The sequence below is a fragment of the Echinococcus granulosus genome (assembly GCF_000524195.1).
Source record: "Echinococcus granulosus chromosome Unknown EG_S00004, whole genome shotgun sequence".
Classification (NCBI taxonomy): domain Eukaryota; kingdom Metazoa; phylum Platyhelminthes; class Cestoda; order Cyclophyllidea; family Taeniidae; genus Echinococcus; species Echinococcus granulosus.
Window position 1 is genome coordinate 1,801,408 of NW_020170384.1, and position 19,845 is coordinate 1,821,252.

General features: G+C 41.5%; 2 protein-coding genes across 2 annotated transcripts in view; both read right to left on the minus strand. All coding sequences in view use genetic code 11, as the record gives it.

Moving 5' to 3' along the window:
- Nucleotides 1–15,707, minus strand: part of EGR_01169 (Spectrin beta chain) — a gene marked incomplete at both ends in the record, with an annotated part of 44,452 nt that extends 28,745 nt beyond the window's left edge. Inside the window, 27 exons of the mRNA XM_024490418.1 lie at nt 247–567; nt 644–932; nt 1,033–1,154; nt 1,234–1,311; nt 1,950–2,109; nt 2,384–2,628; nt 2,844–2,925; nt 3,023–3,087; nt 3,241–3,370; nt 4,168–4,286; nt 4,504–4,590; nt 4,658–4,755; nt 4,828–5,035; nt 5,127–5,309; nt 5,386–5,502; nt 5,718–6,101; nt 6,702–6,958; nt 7,097–7,298; nt 7,748–8,144; nt 9,778–9,963; nt 10,711–10,904; nt 11,978–12,090; nt 13,644–13,964; nt 14,436–14,556; nt 14,734–14,901; nt 14,940–15,054; nt 15,676–15,707. Coding sequence (XP_024355237.1) covers nt 247–567; nt 644–932; nt 1,033–1,154; nt 1,234–1,311; nt 1,950–2,109; nt 2,384–2,628; nt 2,844–2,925; nt 3,023–3,087; nt 3,241–3,370; nt 4,168–4,286; nt 4,504–4,590; nt 4,658–4,755; nt 4,828–5,035; nt 5,127–5,309; nt 5,386–5,502; nt 5,718–6,101; nt 6,702–6,958; nt 7,097–7,298; nt 7,748–8,144; nt 9,778–9,963; nt 10,711–10,904; nt 11,978–12,090; nt 13,644–13,964; nt 14,436–14,556; nt 14,734–14,901; nt 14,940–15,054; nt 15,676–15,707 — 4,794 coding nt within the window. The remainder of the gene's footprint in view (nt 1–246; nt 568–643; nt 933–1,032; nt 1,155–1,233; nt 1,312–1,949; nt 2,110–2,383; nt 2,629–2,843; nt 2,926–3,022; nt 3,088–3,240; nt 3,371–4,167; nt 4,287–4,503; nt 4,591–4,657; nt 4,756–4,827; nt 5,036–5,126; nt 5,310–5,385; nt 5,503–5,717; nt 6,102–6,701; nt 6,959–7,096; nt 7,299–7,747; nt 8,145–9,777; nt 9,964–10,710; nt 10,905–11,977; nt 12,091–13,643; nt 13,965–14,435; nt 14,557–14,733; nt 14,902–14,939; nt 15,055–15,675) is intronic.
- A 1,123-nt stretch (nt 15,708–16,830) lies between these two features.
- On the minus strand, nt 16,831–19,559 carry EGR_01170 (NudC domain-containing protein; the record flags this gene model as incomplete). Its single annotated transcript, XM_024490419.1, has 7 exons — nt 16,831–16,953; nt 17,630–17,824; nt 18,739–18,903; nt 18,942–19,195; nt 19,238–19,325; nt 19,355–19,433; nt 19,462–19,559. 7 exons carry the CDS (start codon nt 19,557–19,559, stop codon nt 16,831–16,833), a joined length of 1,002 nt encoding a protein of 333 aa, XP_024355238.1.
- Between the last annotated feature and the right edge of the window lie 286 nt (nt 19,560–19,845).

A 19,845-nucleotide genomic window follows, 5' to 3' on the forward strand; every position in this document is an offset into this window, starting at 1 on the left:
GCCAAACAATAGGAGCTAGGGTTAAAACAAAGTAGACTTGGAACAACCTTTTCTAACTTTGAGCAGTATAATCACAGTAGGGCAAAAACACATTTGGATCAAAATTTCTCCTGAAACATTAGTAGCGAAAGTGCTGATTTAGTGATATTTTAAGCTCATCCGCAAGATTACCATTGCTGAATAGATATGCAGGGCGCCCAAAAAATTTCGGAACATTCGCATTTACAGAATAGAAAGTTTACAAACCTCAGTTTCATTCAACGCATTGACAGCTTCAGCATAGTTCCGAGGCAATTGAGAGGGTCGAATTACTTTTTCAGCAAGATCTCCAGGAACAGCAGCGAGTTGAGGAGCGACTACGGAGGCTTTGATGATTTGATCTGCATCGCTATTAAATTGAGCTGCGGATTCGGCGTTGGTCAGATCTCTCACCTTGGTACCGATGGATTTATGCAGATCCAATAGACGATCATTCAAGTCTTGAACCCGCTTCTGGGGGTTAGGGAAGTTTTTAGCGTCTACACAGCTTGAAAGACGATGAGATCGATTCTGAAGTTCATCTAAGGCCTAGGAATTAAAAAAATTCATCTGCACTCACAGACTGGTCTACAGATTAAATATTCTGGTAAGGCAACTTTTCAACCTTCTGATTTGCAGCCAGTTCGGATTCAATGTCACCGAGTTTCTTGATTCGCGCTCGAGTTTGACGCAGATTCTCCATGGGACTACTGCCAGTCGCTAACGTCGGAACGCTCTGAACTGAGGCCTTCTTCTCTTCCAGCCATTCTTCTACATCATTTGCGTCGTTATGGAAATTCACATGGGCCATGACCTTTTCCAATTCATTGCCACGTGCCTCTGCTCTCTTCAGCACTATGCCAGCAGCATTCCGGATGGATTTGCTTTTGGAAAGCAGAGGATTCGTAAGATCCCTGCAAAGACAAAGTTATGCCAATCAGATTGAGAGTATGGGGAGCGCTACAATGCTTGTTGTTAGCGTCAATCAAAGCCATTAATAAGCTGATATCTTACTTGGGAAGTTTTGCAGCTTTGATACGTTCCTCATTTACGGTGACAGCTGTAATGTTTTTCAGTAACTCAATCTTCAGTCCGTCAATCCGACGCTTTTCCCTATCCACGTCGGTGAGAGAGGTCTGTCGGAGGAAAGCACTTAGACTGGAGCATGCATGAGATTCATTGATAAGGGAAAATAATTAGAATAAAAATTCTCACCAGCGGCTCAGTCATCTGTAGACGCGTGTCTAGCTCCTTTATGTTGCCTTCTATTGAGCCCAGAGCGGAAGCAAAGTTCTACAAGGAATTAAGGTGTGAATAAATAGCGTAGGAGATATTAATGGACGGAAACTAGAGTCTTATATTCACAGTTGTAGAGCGGCTGATGCTGTCGCTGTGTAAAACTTGAAGGAAGGTTTTACCACGAATATGAAGCACGAAATTTAATGCAATTCACGGAGAGCAGCATATTTTCTAATCTACACTCCGCTGTTTGATTGAATTCCATCCCACTACTCCATTAACTTTCGTTGAGAGGAGGATTCAGTTTGCCAAATGCAACGAATTTCTCCTGAGATTAGCTTTACAAGTCCAGTAGATTCCTCCTGTCATTTAATCTGTTAGGGGATTCAAATAGTCCCCACCTTCGACAGACTTTTACTTAAAATTTTTACACCGATAGGGTCAGAAACTTTTGGTACTACCAAAATTCAATTGTGGGACAATGCTGACCGTAATTGAGTGGACTAATGTTCAGATACATTGCATAGTCGATTGTGCGGGCCTCTTCATTCTCCCACAATCTGATCACTATCCTGGCGATAAGCCACTAGATTCCCAAACCCCCAATAATTAAACTACTTCTGCCCTTACACACCTTATGAGATTTCAAACAGTATGCCTAAATTGCAATGATGATTTTAGATTTCGCCTACCTGTGCCTTGACAGCACTGCTGAGATTGTCCTTCTTGGCCCCGAGTTTTCGTTTAAGCTCCTCATTTTTCAAAGCAAGTGCATCGGTGGCTGAACCCAGCTTATCCTTTGATGTACTACTCCCTGGCAGTCTTCGTGCCTCATCGCACAGCTCCGCCGCGCTAAAACCATGACCGAAGTAGAATTTGTAAATGGGGCGGCGTGTGCATGGACAACGCAAACCATGCATTATAAACTTGGCCAAAAAGTGGGCAAACAATACTTCATGCAGTAAACACAGAAGTTACTATAGAACCATTTCCTCCGGAGAGGTACCTGTAGGTAAAATTATAGAAATGACTATGAAATGAATGTTCGTTAGAGAGATCAAACTGCCCTAAATACGAATAAAAGATGAGCCTCTAAAGTATCACTGCTGATTGTACAAAAACTCACGCAGCATCGTAAAGATTTAGATCGTCATCCAGCTCATCAGCTTTTTGTAGCCTCTGGTGGAGCGTGGCTGGTGGGAGAAGGGACTGGAAAAGTGAATGGCTGGAGACGATCTCACCGGTGGGTTCCAGCGTGTCAATCTGTTCTTCCGCATAATTCAACTTCCCCTCCAAGTTCTTCATTTTCTCTCTCAAAGAGAAGTCTGCAGCGGCTAAACTGTAGGCCTCTTCCCTGCGTTTTAGAAGATCCTGATCGGGGAAAAGGAGATGTGGGTGTCACAAACACAACATTCTATGGAACCACAGTGCATTAGGTGGGGTTCAGGTATCCCATTTATGGGTATTACCAAAAGATCTGGCTTTATTAAAATAAACCACGGCCATAGCGTAAAATAATGAAAACTAAGGCAATACTCTTTGAATTTTTATTCCCGTTATCATTGGAGGAGACCCCGAAATCTTACTTGCAGTCGGTACCAAAGACGCTCGATTGCCTGAAGACGAGATTTTACAGCAGGGGCATCATCGGGATAAGTTTGTGCGACACTAGGGGAAAAAGAAAAAGTGAAAATTGTGAAGGAAGAGCATTTTTGTGGCGTTCGAGATAGCGCTCAGCAATTCAAAGGGCAAATCTTATAACTACCTGTTGCTCATTGACCGCAAACGGGACATCTTTTCACCGAGCAAGGGTTTCTCCACCTTGATTTCCTGAAGCAATAACAAACGCATCTTGCATTTATTAACAGGTCATTGAACACCGACTTTTAGAAGCAGTTTTTATGTAACAAAGGGAAGACATATATTTAACCAAAATGGGCATCATTTCAGCTCATGGATAATTAAATATGCCAAAAAACTAACTTTTACTCGCCGCAGGAGTTCAGTGTTGGTCTCTGCGTTGGAAGCCGTATTCGGCATGGTCTCAAGTTGGGCAGTGCGATCGCCGAGCAGAATTTCCATTGTCTCAGCCAACTTTTCGAACTGTCCCAAGCTGAGAATACAAATAAAAGTTAACGTCGTCTATGTGAATTCAGAAGTTTGGTTTAATTACACTTCACTAATAAGCTGTAATACTTTTACGCCATCTTATATTAACCTACAGGACATGTTCATATTTCTTTGAAAAAAATATACCAACCCATACATAGGTTGAATATTGTATTATATTTCAGATTTAGATGCTGTGAATTTTCGCTGATCAAAGATTGAGGCAAAAAAAAGCGATGTGCAAGATTTATACAAATTGTTTTCACCCGCTCGAGCTCGTTAAAGAGGCCTCCAAAGATGTCTTGCGTTTATTCAAAGTGTCCCACCTAGGGGAGTAAAAGGAATTTTAGAATTAAGAACATAACAAAAGAAAAATCAAAGTGTGCTTAGCCTACTGGATTCGAATGTCTTTCATCCTTCTTTCGACCGGTTTCTTGTAGAACAGTTCACTGAAGACAGAAAAAATCTTTCACTTATCAAAATAAAGTAGTCTTAAAGTTGTACCAAATTGAAGTTAAAAGGCATGGAAAAGCCTTATTTTATCGAGCATACCCCAGTATGCTCGATAAAAGGCAAGAAAGGGGTTTATTATATGAAAAGTCAGTATCAATACCTTGGAATAACTATGTGATTATGGCGTAGGCGGAAAAACTAGTGCTTCCAATCTAAACCATCCTACCAATTCTTGCCTTCATGAAAAACACACTACATAGGTCATTTTTCATGTTTCTGGTTCTTTTTTAAGCTCAGAAACACGCATACTACGTGTCTATGGAGTATTTTAATATTTTGCCAACCTACCCGCTACCTCGTTTGTAAAGCAAACGCTCCGAAGGTTTCACGACTCCAGTCAAAATATCTGCAAGCTCATTTATCTCAGCTAGCAAAGAAGTTCCCTTCGAGATCTCCTCAATTGTTGTCTATATTGTGAAGAATAGTCAGATGTCGGATACAATCACGAGGTGCTCAAAATGATTTGATTTCATAAGAACTTGCCTCAGTGTGTGTACTACTGGGACCATGGCTTTTCATGTTGCGACTATCGCGTTGAAGCTGGTCAATCTCAAAGCATAAAATCCAACATTGAATAGGCAATTTTAGTTATGCAACGAGTTGTCAGCTAATCACTAAATTCACCTTTTGCTTCATCCACGTCTCAAAATTGTTGCTTTTCATCGTAAAGTCGTGCCATGCCAATGTGTCCTCCAGGCAGTTATCTCTCGCCTACCAAATAATGTATTAGACAAGTCGATTAATAAGAAGCATTACCCAAGCTATCAGAGCGACCCACCTTGACACATTTCTGAAGCTGACTTAATTCAGCATTCACTTTCTGCTCACATTTCTGGATGTTCTCCCTATCGAAATGGAGCTCATTACTGCTTCGTGCTGCAGACAAGGAAATAAGACGGTGGAAGAGTAAATGTAAATACCATGTGTGTGCATATTCGTGAAACTAACCAGAAGGTGCCTTGCGAATGGTGAGGCCTCTTGAAACCTCTCGTTTGACAGCCTTAAGTGCATCGGCCTTAGAACCCTGCCTCCCTGCAACCGGTGCTTGCAAAAGTCGCAGACGATTGGCGGGCACAAAACCCTCCTTTTGTTGGCCCCTCACATTTTTCCGCACGTGCCACCAGTCTGCGTTGGTGCAGGCCACCACCAGGACCATCTACAATGCACACAAAACCACAACGTCGCCTGACTTTATCACCCTTCATAAACGTGAATACGTGAGCAAATACCTCCATTTAAGTACATACCTCACCCTCCTCTAGGTCAATATCTCTTCCAGCTGGATCTTTGGCGGTGTAGCGCCCAGTAGCCTGAGCACGGCCTTCAATATTCTTTGGGAAAGCATAGCTTCCGCTCACAGATGTCTCAACATCACTGTCAATGCCCGAACTTCCATCGGCGTCATTTGGTACAAGCAATTCTGTTCTCAGCTTCAAGAAAAACACATTGCTGCATAAGTCAGCTCTATAAACGTGGTTTTTCTAGGATGAGTTTAAAATCACTTACCGGTCTAGCATCCATTGGATTACGTAGGATTGTGGAGAAGTATTTCAGACGTTGCATGTCGTTAGATTGGAAGGCTTGCATCTCAGTCTCCAGATTAGTCAGGCGTCTTTTTTGTGCCTAAAACAGAACTTTATTACCTCTTTTTGCGGATCCTGATGGAACTAACGAGGTTCAAAATTAGATTATCAACAAGTTCTCCGACAGCAGATCTTTCACACATCACAAGTAGAGGCTTAAAAGTGCCATAACTTTAAAACCAAACATAGGACTCCAGTTAGTCAAAAATTAGTATAGTCAATTTCTGAAATCCTGAAAGCTTCAAAGATGCCTACCATCGTTGAACTCGAATCCACTCCACACATTTTGATCGCCTCATTCAATTCCTGTTCACTCTCAACGGGATGAGAGAGAATTCCGGCTGCCTCAACGAGATAGATCTTCTCCCTAATCCACCTCGAGGCCTCGTCAGCATCGGCATAGAACTGTGCGGACTCAAGGCACTCATTCAGTGCATTTTCACGTATCTTCATCTCCTCTCGAAATTGGCTCCATGCAGAGGTGATCGCCGCTATTTGTGAGCGCGCTGATTGGCGCGTGTCGGCCAGCGGATCTTCGGCCACATTGCTGCCTCCAGTTCGCACGTTCAAAAAGGACTCCGCTAAACGTTTTAAGTCATCCCAGCTTGGCTCATGTGCGGCAACTTCACTTTCCATCGCCTAGATTTTTAAACGAACGGAATAATACGGAAAGACCTCAATTTCATTATATGCCATTTGAGATGAGCAGGGCCATTCAAACAATCGGCTGCGGTGATGCTACCTCTTTTTTCACACCAATGTAATAACATCTCCTTCAGTTCGTGAATATTTTACTCTAACGCTCTTTACTAGTCGTGATGAGTAAGGATCTGCTTTGCATTAGCCAAGAGCTACTTCGCTTGTGGTTCCCGTCACCTCACTTTTTTATAGCCCAAGATTTCATGAGATTTCGAAACTTGAGCACATACCCTAAAACTCCTCAATTTCCTTACTAGTGAGTCTTTGGGAAAATTTGTGCCCAAACCTGTTTTAATGACATTTCAAGCACCTAAGCTTAACGCTTGCCGATGAAGTATTTACCAACTGGACGAAATAATGAGCTAAAAATATGCCTTCGTAATTGACTATCGGCATGGGTACTACAGAATTCAGTGCTGTTATTCAAATGTGTTTTATAACATTAGATACGTGTGATCCCTTTCTCAGTCTTTTAGAGGTAGTTTAATCCTGATGAAATGCACAGCTGTTGCCTCAGTAGGAGGTGAGCTGTGAGGATACCTGGTGTTTTTTGCACAGACGCTGAGCCAACTGTAGATCACGTGCGTTTCTGGGATCCTTGGTCACTCCCACGGTGGATGCTAGGAAGTCTTTCTTCCCGGTAACCCAATTGAGTTCATTTGCAAGGCTGACAAAGAGGCCATAGGTTGAGTTGATACCCTCCAGTTTAGCCTTGCGCTTACGGCTTTCGTCTGCCACTCTGTTCCACAGTTGGACAGCAGCCTGACACTCCTGGAAGTCACTAGCCTTCTCTACATCTACAAATGTTATGTAGAAAGTAATTAATCCAATTTTGGCATGTTTTATCGACTGCAGAATCGACAATTTTGCTTATGGCACCACAAACCGTTTATCCATAAGTGAGGTAGATTAAGACGGTTTTCATTGAATATTACCTGCATTTGGCATAGGAGCCGCATTGGTCCACATAGCCTCCGCGGTATTGCGAATTTGGTAAATTTTCCTTTCCAAGGGCAGAAACTCCGCCTCGGCAATTCGGTGACGGTCCAGAGCGGCCTGGATTACTTCAAGCGGCAAAGTTTTATCATCACTCTTCCTAGCCTCTGTCTCTCCTTTTGTTGGCTGGGTAAGTTGCTTCTACAGAATCAGGTAAATGTCACATTAGTGTATAGTCGTAGGTTGGTGAAAATGGAATTCGTCAGAAGGAAATTGTTATGAAAGAAGACACATTTACCTTTAATCAGGATAAAAGAGTGAACAGGGAGCTTAGTCAAGTATGAAAGTTCTGAATTCTATTGACGCTTAGCATTCTTCCAACAATTTTGATGAATCGCAAGCACAGGTTATGATTGGCACCCACCTTTAAAACAATAGATTTTTACAAGGCCATTAAAACTTAGTTGTCTTTTTTAAGACTTAAACTAAATGAAGGTAGCTTTTAACTTAATTACCTATGCATCGACGCGTCAGGTGAGGCACCTACGCTAAATTGAAACTGCTATGACACAATATTATGAAGTTTGAGGCAAGAGACAGTTGCAATTTAGGAGTATTAGACTAGTCAGTCTACTGAGCAGGTATATCACCTCTAACTCCTGAATCTTGCTCGTAACAATTTTGAGCTGTTCCATCAGGTCCGCTCGCGTCTGAGGAAATGCGATACGCGCTAAAAGAGCACGCATTTTGGCGCCACTCAGTGCAGACCAACGCGACTGCAGTGCTGCATTGCGTTGCTGCACACTGCTGCCTTGCGGGTACTCCCCGTACTTTATAATCTTCAAGGCCAAATCATCCAAATTCTTGAAACGCTTCTCGTTGCTCTCAATCTTCAACTTCAGTGCTTCCGCCTTCTTTGCTGCACCAGCCTGGGTTCCCGGCAGCTTTTGAAGCCATTCAGCTTGATCTTCCATGTCTGTTAACCAGCCTTCTCTTATCGCTGCCTTGTGCTCGAATTGACGCACCATCCGCTCGTACTTTTCAAGCCTGTTAGGTTAGAAACATCCTACTTGGTTATTTGAGTAGTAAAATCGTGATAAGCTACATAAGTTTCATGCTAAAACAGGCTGGATTAGAATGCTAAACTTTGGCACACGTTCTATGAACAAAATATAGGCGCCAATTTTTAAAAAATTATGTCTAGTTTTTACCATATTGCTGCAGATTTATTTTGCTACAGTTGGTTTTTTTAAAAAAGGCGTCACGATTCGCTAAAAAGCCAGCTAATTCATTAGTGTTGCATTTATGCGGCTCATTAATGCAAGCCACTACAACGGATTGGAAAAATTAAATTAGGCCTTTTGACACCAACGATCTCAATGAAGTGGATTAACTTGGTGGAAAAATCAGTGAGTAAACTATGCTAATTAGTGCATACTAATGCCTGTGCGCTCAAGCTCGCTAAAAAGGAGTTGAAATGGAATCCATTCCACTAAATTGTGGCGACAATTTAAGGCCGCTAACAACGAAAAGGGGGTAGTTTGTTATTCAAAGTGTTGTGTGGCCTCACGACACTGCATGTGACTGTTTTTGGCCCATTCTCGCTACTCTCCACATTACCAAGCCACTAGATTCGCGAGACTTGCGTCACTAAGTGGATTCTATTGACAATGACTGGCATGCTAACAGGCCTAATGCAATAAGAATTCGTCAGGGATTGCTCGTTTGAACTTCGGGAACTTCACCGTATTTGTGATGAAGTGGCTTTCGGTCTGACAAGTTTCCACATTGCTTAGTCCCACTGGACAGAGAGTACAGGTTATTCTTGTGGTCAAAAAACAGCGGCTGACAACAACATGGCTTTTTAAGACTATTTGTCTCCTAAACTAAGAGCTGTATAAATTTGATAGGCAAAATCTATAAGATCAGTTCATTGATGTGAGACGTTATTTAGTCTATTTTAGAAGCCTTCTTGTAAAGGTCATTTGCTCGGTCGATGCCCTACAAGACTAATGCATTCTCAACTCCGCCAATAGGAAATTTGGTGTCACGAGTCATCCATGGAAAAAACCGAGTCTTGTGAATCCCTAAGCATACGTCCCATTTATATCCAAGTGCAATAAAGTTGTTGCGCTGACATCACCCCTTAGTACCACTATCATTCCCTAATGGGAGAGAAAAAATGGACCTAGACTAAGTATCAAACTTGCCAACGCCTGAGACATAATCTTTATGCATCTAATACATCAGCCAGCTTGACATTGATGTGCTGTCCGGCATAAAAATACAAGTCACAATTTAGGGTATGAGTAATACTTTTGTCAAGGATGGCCTTTGACAACCAAATATCAGCAATGAATAATTTAGTAGAAACAAAGTTCAGACTGAAGAAGAGAGTGTGTGTCTGCGGCTTTGCAGGTAGCAACTAGCCCGACAATCTAAACTACCTCAGGGCGCTACCCATACGTCGAGTGTGCTCCACCCGTGTGGTATGGAGCCTGAGCCCACTTGACGGCCCTATTAAAGTCACCCTGTGAGTCAATTGACGACTTGGTAGTTAATTGTACTACTTTCAGTTTTCGCTTAGGTCAAATCAGTCAAGAGGCTCTTTTTGAACACATCGGGGGATAGGTAGTTGAAAAAAGTGAGTTCAGTGTTAAAAAATAATAAAAAGTGTTACCTCAGATAGGCTTTCCGAATCGCTTCTTCAAAGTCGCTTTCAGCATTTTCAAGTTCTTCCCAAGCTTTGCCAATTGCGGCTATTTTGAGCTGTGGATCTGTCTGTGTGTAGGGCCTTGCACGGAGCTCCTTGGTGAGCAAGGAAATGCTGAATAAGACTTCCTGCAGTTCTATCCATTCTTCGTACCTGTAAAGTCCAAGTTGATGCTTAGTATCGCCACTCAATGCATGCATGATCTCCTATCAAGCCTCAAGATTTAGATCGATGTTGACACAAAATTTAGTATACCCAGACACTGATGAGGGTCACAGGAGTTACTGTTTATAATAGTGCATGCCTTTAACGGTCAAATTACTTTGAATTAGGTTTATTTAATCCACCACGTCAACCACCATATTCAAATGAGCTTGGTGGAGGATCTGTGCTAGAAATAAACGGAGTATGATACCACTGAAAAAGGGACCTAAGAAATGCCCTTGTCAAGCCGCAGTTAAGCGCCTATCGCCCGCAAGCACGCATGTATCAAACGCCAGTGGTTGCGCAATGCTAAATAAGCTGGGTGCCAAATTTCGTTACTTGTAGGAACATTTCAACCGTGGAAAAGTGATGCCTATCCTGCTAGAAACATGTCAAATGTCGCTCCTGAGGAGTGCATGGGTGGGTGATGCAAAGACGTTGGACAGCAATTCAAGTGACTCTCTCATGATTGAGTCAGAGAGCTGACGAAACTCAAATGGAGTTGCATAATCCTTTACTCTGCACTTTGTAGGCCAGAATGATGTCCCACTTTACCTTCCTGAGCCAATGCGTTACATGACTAGAATGAGATCAAGCAGTTGACGTTTAGATTGCGGTGACTACTGGTCTTCCCAATCATTGGCAGCAAACGTAATAGTTCAAAAGCTGCATTGAGATAGTCAGGGAATAACTTACTTCTGCGACTTTTCTGCACGTCTATACTGGGTGAAATTGAAAAGAGCCATTTTGACCTCATCGAGATTTACTGGTAGACTTTGAACTGATTTCCGGAAAAATGCGGTCTTGTCCCGAATCCACTGCAGCAAACTCCGGATGCCCACCTCATACCAGTTGATTTTACTTCTCAAATCAATTGCCTGATTAATTGTCTGCGTAAAAAGACAAATGTGGAATATTTAATGCGCGAACTCTTACAAACAAGCGGTTAGATAGTCGCAAAGACCAGGTGAAGAAGACAGACCCTGATCTATCGTTATACCAATTCTGTTTATGGGCTCCACTCACCGTGCCTACCTCGAGTACAAAGCTAGGCTACCTCCATATTCCCCCGAATTAAGGCATTCTGCATCATCAAATGAATTTAAAGATTACTTTGAGATGGCTTGCTTAATAGCCAAGAAAATGGTCCCGTATTGTCTCTCCAGAATCTCCAGAATCGGTGGATGGCGCTTTACACGTGAGCCTTGGGAGAATGGAATGTTTTACGAGTAAATGAAGACAAGAATAACATCCTCGTGTTTGGATTACAGATGTGCGAATAGTCAGAAGCTCCAGCTAACAAGTCAATGTGCCGCCTTCACATTTCAGTAATGCAGTCAGCCCAATGGCTTTAACTGTACAACTAGATTAGGAGAGCGTTAAATTTGAAAAGTTAATCCAACGAATAATCGCCTTTTCATTTTACTTCATTTGGCGATGATCAACAGGTTTGGGTGAGGTGTTCTCTATGCTGCTTATATTCTCCGTTTATCTCTAAATAGAGCTATGCGTGTGGTGTACTCCTGCTTTCCCTTTTTCTCCTCCTCCTTCTTCTGTTGCTTCACATTCGTCTTTTTCACATCCGGAGGCAATCAATCTTCTCAGGAGCATTTGGGTGTGCTAATATCTCCGTGTGTGCACGAGTGTATGTTGTGGCCTTTGAGTTACGGATGACAGCCGACAGCAACTTCTCTACATCGTGCTTGCATAAATAGGCCGAGGAAGAGAAGGCTATTCGAGAAAGTTGGATTAAGGTCCTATAAATTGTAAATGAAAATATTCTCACGGATCACAACTCTCTCCCCCGTTAATCAACCCCTACCAGCCCGGTGAGAATTTTTCACAGGGATACATTTAACTAGCCAACCACAGAATTGATTGTAATCACCACGAAGCCATATTTCAGGAAATGGGAGGTTATCGTGCTACTAAGGCACCGTCTATTGCAGGATCTGACTCTTACCTTTCCAACCCTATTGGCGTTTTTGTTTTTGTTTCGATGTTTGTTCAACATTTGGTACATCGAAGCCACGTAGGTCATGACGGATCTTTCATCCGGCTTGGGAACATTTACATCTGCGTAGATGAAAAAATATAAATTGAATGCATTTAAAAGATAAATGTATGAAACACATTTCCCAGTTCCCAGTTTATCACTTTAATGCCCTGACCGGGACTACAGATAATCAAGAGGCAACGCACTTGTGACGCATCAGAACTAAAATACAACTTGAACAACTATAGCGAATACAACACAAGTTGGCAAGGCTGTTAAGAGTGCAGAAATTCATGGTGTAGAGTGTGAGTGTTAAGGAGGTTTCCAAACTGACTTGAATCACTCCTCTACTTTCAATTGCGGGAGCTTGCGTGCGGCTAGCGATTGCACGCCTTGTGTGCAGAACTGTGTGCCCCACAAAACCTGAGAATGAGTTATTGTAATGGGAATAGAGGGTGGAAGAGATGAGGTAATCACGACGTCAATGTCGCCCTCATTTAATATGCACTTGGTGGAGGTCAGTATTCCTATATCTCTTGGTGTGAATGTGTGAACCACATTTTCGTAACTTAAAAGATGTTGGTGCGTCAGAGACTGCTGCGCTCTCAGACACACAAGTCATCCGCCGTTGGTGGACTCTGAGGAAACCGCCATTTGAGCGTTTGAATTTAATCTTTAGAAAAAACGGAGATCCTGAGATATTTTGTCAGGTTCAAACAAAAGAAGAGATGTGTATGTGAAAAAATAAATATCAGCTCCGACAATCAAGTTTCATATAGAAAGGCTAAAGTCCGTCTCCACCTTGTCTAAGACTGGTCCTTCAATGTCGAATTAAAGGTATTAATGAATATGCAAATCAGTCGGTAAGGTCAAACTGATTTATTTAAAGAATCACACTACAAAAGTTCTCAGGCTAGGTTCGTGCTTAAAGAGTGTGGAGTACTCATGTACTAGACACGCCAAATGGTGAAAGAAAATATGCGAAAATTGTGTGATGGCGATAGCAGAAGCCCTCTCCATGTATTGGAAGCAGAGACAATTAACTGCATCTGATACCAGTGTTTTCATGCTTCTAAATTGATGCGTTTTTCAGGATGTCTTACTAGTCAAGCTCTGCTGTCACCCCGAAAATAAAAAAAAATCAGCTTGTGAATGATCACGGCCCTTCAAATGATAGTCACCCAAGTAGCTTTTTTTTTCTTAAGTGGAGCTAGTAGGCCCAATTTGAACCACCAATGCCGGAGAAAATATCCACATTGCCCTAGTTTCTCTTGCACAGACGTTACAAGATTTTGAAATCCCAGAGAGCAAAGCAAAGGTATCGGAGTACAGCCCAGCGTGTGCTGCGAGTCTTTTATGCAGTTCACTCCAAAATCTTGTGGTATAGGTGTACAAATTCGTGAAATGGGATTCAGGATAGGCTTATGGACTAGCAAACACGAAAATTGATGATCCGTTGGCATAAAAAGGTGACTGGTTAATTGTCAAATTTTACAGTTAATTTCACTGTATTAATGAACTATGACCAATACCCAAAAATTAATGTAGTTCTACCCAGACTTATTGACCTTACAGCACCCTCAAGGAGGACTCTAGCGTCACACATCGCTCTGATGCAGTGTGTTAGACGTACCTTGAGGGTCAAGCATTTGCGGGACTTCGAAGCATTGCTCGGCTGTCTTGAATGCGATGGTGAGATTCTCCATGGGCTTATCAAGTCGCATCTTTGACATGTCGATCGCTTCAGGATCGTGACTGTGGAGAAGGGCTCCGAAGGCCAGTCCATCACGCCAGGAGGTTGTAAAATCTTTCACATCCACATTTGCATGGCCCCGAGTTTTGTTCTGACACCACAGCAATAGTGCTTCCTTTGCCGAACGCTGAGAGCCGTTTAGTTGTGGTTCCTTGAAGAGGTGTAAGGGTAGGGTATGTGTGTGTTTGTGTGTACCGTTGTCTGTGTTTCACTTCACCAGTCCGACCGCGGTGTCACAGCCAGAAGATGAGTTCGCGTGACCCAAAAAACTGACATTTTTTGAGGGATGCATGTGTGTTCTTACTTTTCGCTCCATGAGTGGATATGTGAAAAATTTTCCGAAATTCAAATGCATTAGGAGACAGTTGAGTCATGATTTGAAAGGCACGAAATTTTATCCAAATACAATCAGGCAGTTCTGTTTAATTACTACAATTCTAAGCGTAATAATTGTTTGGCACTGTTAATACAGCCAACGGAAATTATAACCACACTTTGCAAAGCAGAAACAGGCCTGTCCAAGCATATGATAAAAAATCACATATAAGCGAAACTATTTGTTGTACCTTATTAAAGTATAAAATCACTATAGTCCTGTAGAAACAAGCAACGCCATATGAAAAGTGATTAAAACGCAATATTAGTTCTAATCATTTAAATCAAGGAGTAAACTTGCAATTTGAAGCATGGCTTCTTCAATTTGGAAGCGCAAAATAATCGTCCATATTAAACCGAGAATGAGGGTAGGGTTGCCATCTACGATATCCTCCGCACCTATGTTTTCCAGATGCACCTGAAAAAGCATATTTGTATATAATTTCCTAGAATTTCAAAAGAAAAAGAATTGTTTGTAAATGCTATTAGAAAATGGAAATTAAGGGAATTGTTTTGCAAGTCAGGGCTAAAGAGTACAAGCCAGCATTGCATTAATAAGTATGAGTAGTTCTATATTGCAGAAATAAAAAATTACCTTTGTTTTAATAAACTCCAGGGCCCTACCAACATTTTCAATCTTCTGTACACGCAGAACACCCATGTTGGGTCTACCTAATTTAGCGTTAGAAATGACCTCGAGCAGTTTCATGAGGCGCTTTCCATCACTTAAATCAGTGTAGAGATTCGTCACTTCCATATTGCACTAAAATATGTCATGAAGTTCATAAATATATCGCGTACGGGCTTAAGATAAAAGTTGATCCACGTAGTGAAGGCCTTTTTTTGGACTCGAGCAGCACCAGCATGAAGGCGGTTGATAGTATTTTGTTCATATTGCACGGATTCAATACCATGCCTTAAAATATGAATAAAGTTTAAAATCACCTTAAAAAGATCTGTCAGGTCTATAAAGCTCAACCAGTCATTTAAATTACTATTAGGTAAATTAAATTTAAGCAATTTAAACCTTAAAAAACAGAGTTATAAGCACTATTTAGCCAAAAATGGCTCTATAGTGCGTTTTAATCACAATATCTTTCAGCAAGTCATTTTAGAACGTGCAAAAAATAGTTGCATTAAGCAGCGCAAAATCAGGCCAAACAATTTTTACTTTAAGCAGGCATGTTAAGGCAGATTCGGTAGAAACTTTACTTAGCAGAACTAGAAGACCAAGTGGTCCTCATGAGAGGCAAATCACGCACAAAACAAGAATAAAAACGCCGCGGTAACTGGTTTCATGAACTTTTTGTTAGAGCACACAATCACAGAATTGTTAAAAGTGATAATCAGTAACTGATGTTATTTTGTCCGATTCGACATAGACGGAGTTATAACTTGATACAATAATTCAAACCACAGGCGCCAAAAATGCGACGTAACCAGGTAAAAATATGCCAAAACTTCCTAAATTTACACTTTTTTTTGTTGAAATGATAGTAAAGTTATGGACTATATCAAATATCTAAACACCATTCACCCGATGCTGTCCAGGTAAGCTGATGTCGCCATTTTCAAAAAGTGTACGAGCAACCTTGAAAAATATACCCTTAGTCTTCAAAATTAAAACCAAATTTGTATGCACATTTAAAAACAAACCCCATGCGTCTGCGATTGGATTTAAACACTAATGTCAAATAAAAAGGTAGATAAAGGCTTATAATGTTTGCAAAGTCTTTAATTCTTAAATACCCGAAAAGTGGGATACGCCTTTAGTTAGAGTAGTGTTTTGGGTAAGCATTCCAGGTCCAATTATTACTTTTTTGTTTCCGTAATTTTATGATAAATTGGGCCTTTTAACAAAGACACCCTTCTTCCGGTAAAGCTGTTACCACGATGAGGCTGCATTCAACCACTACGATGCATTTCCGCCCTATAACGTGGGTTTCGGGCCATGCTAGTAGCCCTCCAGCCCTTCACAGTAATCAAATGCGCCATACTAAAGCCGCTAATGGCAACCCACTCCATTTTGGACGAATCCATACGACAGACTTCGGGAACGTGCGTCTAATGCTCCCCCCCTCTTCTCCCCCCCCCCCCCCATTTTCACGGCCCCCTATCGGCCATCTGCGCACGAACAACCTGTAATCCCGGCCACGCATTACTACCTTTAAACCATGCAGCGCCGGGAGCACCATTTCCAATCATTCGTCAATCAGAAACCCGACCTCGGTAAAAATGAAGCTGGATTAGGTATTGCTATCTATTAAGAAGACTGAGTGACGCAGACGCAAAACATGGGCCATGGATCCTGATTTAAGCACCCAGCCTCTCACCAAAAAATCTCAAATTTTTGTGATGTGAAGTCTACAAAAAATGATCTAGTGTTAGAATCGGCATTGATTCCATCTTCTCGTATAGGTACTCCACTTTCTTACCTGAGCTTCCCCAAGAAGTGTCACAATTTGAAAAATGTAAATTATTTCAAGAAGGATGACTCAAAGCAGGAAAAAATGATGTCTTGTCGAAACAACAAAATCTCAGGCCGGCGGTGATTGATTATCCCTCTGATGCTGGCAGCGTATGCATCAACAGTAAGGATGTTGCTAAACCTAACAACATCTATAAGAATTAAACATACCATAGGGAGCTTGAGTAACATTTATTTCACCGACCACGGGGAAAAGAGATAAATTTAAGGCTTCTTTGTTGGAAGTTGGCTCGAGGACTCCACCGAGATGCTGCTGGGGTCAAACGGCTGTCCTTTGAAGGGAGAACCGTCCTTGTTCCAGGCGTCTTTTAGTATATCTTGAATGCGCTGCAGAAATAGAAGGCAAAAACGCCCACCAAACGGGCTCATGTTTAACCTAGTTTGCATTATTTCTGGACTATAAGCAAGTACAAAAATGATAATTTAGAGAAGCAATAAAATCCCAAAAGTTTAGTTGAGAAACTTGAAAAAAGTAGAATGACAAAAAGTGTGGGACTTCAAGAGCAGTCGCAGCACATGATATCACATTAAGACTGAAAGACGGGAGAATGGACAGCATACGCGGTTCAAGCAAGAGTCGGGGAAAATAGAAGTGTTAACAAACTTCATATCATCTGAGCAAATATGCTTCAGAAAGTCGTTTAAACCTCACTTCTACTAAATTAATTTATTAGAGCAATCCGCTAGGTAGGAAGTGCCAAATGGATCCCACTAATAACACTGCTAAATGAACTGGGAACTCTCTGAATGGATTGCGGCCTTTACCATTCCACTTTTGTTCCCTAGCATGCGATTCACTAGAGATACCTCTTAAGGTGTAAAATGGGAATAGGCAGTAAAGTGGAGTTTTACATGCGTTGTCATAGCATCCTGTTTAGGTTTCTGGTGTCTCAGCTCCTCTATAGGCTAATAATAAAAGGACTTCTAGACTGCCATGCCTTACTAGTGCTACAGTGGTGAATATGATTGGGATATGTGTGCAATTCCTGCATTACAAACTGACCTGTTCCTCAGTAGTGGGAAGGCCGCGGCGCTTCTGCTCCTGATCGAAGATCAGTTGGGCGATTTTGCCCTGTGCCTCCTCGTCCAGCTCGTGGATAGGACGGGAACAATCGATCTCCTGCACGTTGATTTTCTCCTCTCCCACAAATGCCGCCTCCCACCAGTACTCATCCACCTTGTCCAACGACAATGTCAGCTAGGAGTGAACAAAAAAGAGTAAAAAAATGGCGAAATTACCAGTAGCTGCAGTTTCCTTACTCAGTTTTAGTATTGAAAAACCATAACAAGAAATTAGTTAGGTAATAGACTACAAAGGAGGCTGATTATCGATACGTTATGGGAATTTTATCTTAAAAATGCAATTTCAAATAACGATGAATGAGTAACAGGTTCATAAAGTTAAATTGGTTAGATGGTGAAGTCACATAGGATAATGAGCAAGTACTACGATATGAAGTCAAGCAAGCACCAACTTTTTGAAAAGTGCAAGGTGAATTTAACCATGAATTCTCTTCTCGAGAGTTCAGACACTTGGCGGTAATGGGGAAATAGTACTGGCACCAGCTTTTACCGTACGCTCATCAGAGAAAGGATAGGAGTGCAGGACAAGTGAGAGGAAATCTCGGCAAAATGCGTCCCAAGAAAAAAGGGTTCGCAGATGAATTGCATTACATCAGGTTTTCTCAATTAGAGTGGACTGGATGGAACCAGAGTAATAGCATTTATAGCAAATATTCAACTGAGCGATTAGAAGAATAAAAGCTATATGCATGCATCACTTAGTACCAAAAAAACCACTTAATTTTTTAAAAGTTGGAAATTTGTCGGTAGAACCAGACCAACAGCATCTTTTGGCTCTCGCTTTGTCAAATAGTGGTTCTTCAGCAATGCTTAAAAAAGTAGAAATAAGGGACACCTATTCTCTAAATAACAATTTAGCACAACTGAAAAGTTAATGGCATTTCTGAAGCAGATAGTACTCTTATATTAAGTGATAAAAATGAGAGCAGGTGAGTCAAAATTTCGAAACAACCCTGCTCAGGCAAACTAACTAAATGACTTTGATGTACTAAGCACAGATACTTTTTTGTATGAGAATAACCAACCAACCAAGTGTTCATCAACTTCAAAAGACCACTGCGCCGATTCGGTTTTGATTTCTTTGAAGAGGTCAAGATCGAGTATAGGTTCTGTGGAACCCTTCTCCGCAATTAAAATGTGCTTGCGATTGATTTTGACATTGAGCTGGCGAGCAGTTTTAATCCTTTCTGGTATCTTAAAAAAATGAGGAACTAAAGGATTGACTAAAGTACTTTCACATGGATATCTATTTCGAGAATTTTTTGACTCCATGAGTACAAATCACGTCGAGCACCATTATAGCAGTCAGGGTCAGCTTCGTAAATTCTTTCGCCGTTTTCGTCTTTTTTGAAGTAAGAACCAGAACCAGATTTCTCCGTTTTAACTTCAGATTTTGAGGCCTTATCGTTTAGGTCGGCCTTAGAAGTCGGCCTAGAATCCGATGAAATTGTCTGCCGTTCTGTATTCTCCAAACTAGAAGTAGGTTCTTGAGTAATTTGCAATAAAAATGACAAAATGACCACCTTACCATTTGCAGCGGCTTCTTGAACCGATGATTCCTGCTTTGTTTGCTCCTCCTGGTATCTCCTAAAGATTGTATCGTATTTGTCAAAAGCCTAAAAAATAAAGGAGTTATTGAAACTACCTTAAGCACCATTTTCAAAGCGTATCCGGGGGGAAAGCCTAAATTTTTCCCGGGCTTATGCTCATAAAAGAAATCAGTCCTAAAGTGTCAGTAGGATTTCGTCACACCTTCGCATTAGGAATCCAAACATGACCTCAAGATACTTTTCCAGACTGCCCTCATTTTGAAGAATTCCAATCAGAGCACTATCATACCGTGGATCCATCACTCGATGGCATTTACTACCGGTAACTACAGTGAAGTATTGGGCTAGTGGCCGTAGGACCTGACAGATGTAATGGAATATCACATGTGGGTATCTACTGTTTAGTTTCCGAATCAATGGAAAATAAACTAGTCGCATTCACTGTTGTTTTCTTAAAAAGGGTCCCATGCATTATGCTTACATATGTTAAAGACTTAAAAGTAAAGTCTACCAAAGAAGCCTGTCCATTAAGATAAAAGCACGTGACACAAAAAGAATTGTTGGGCTCCAAAACAAAGTAACAACA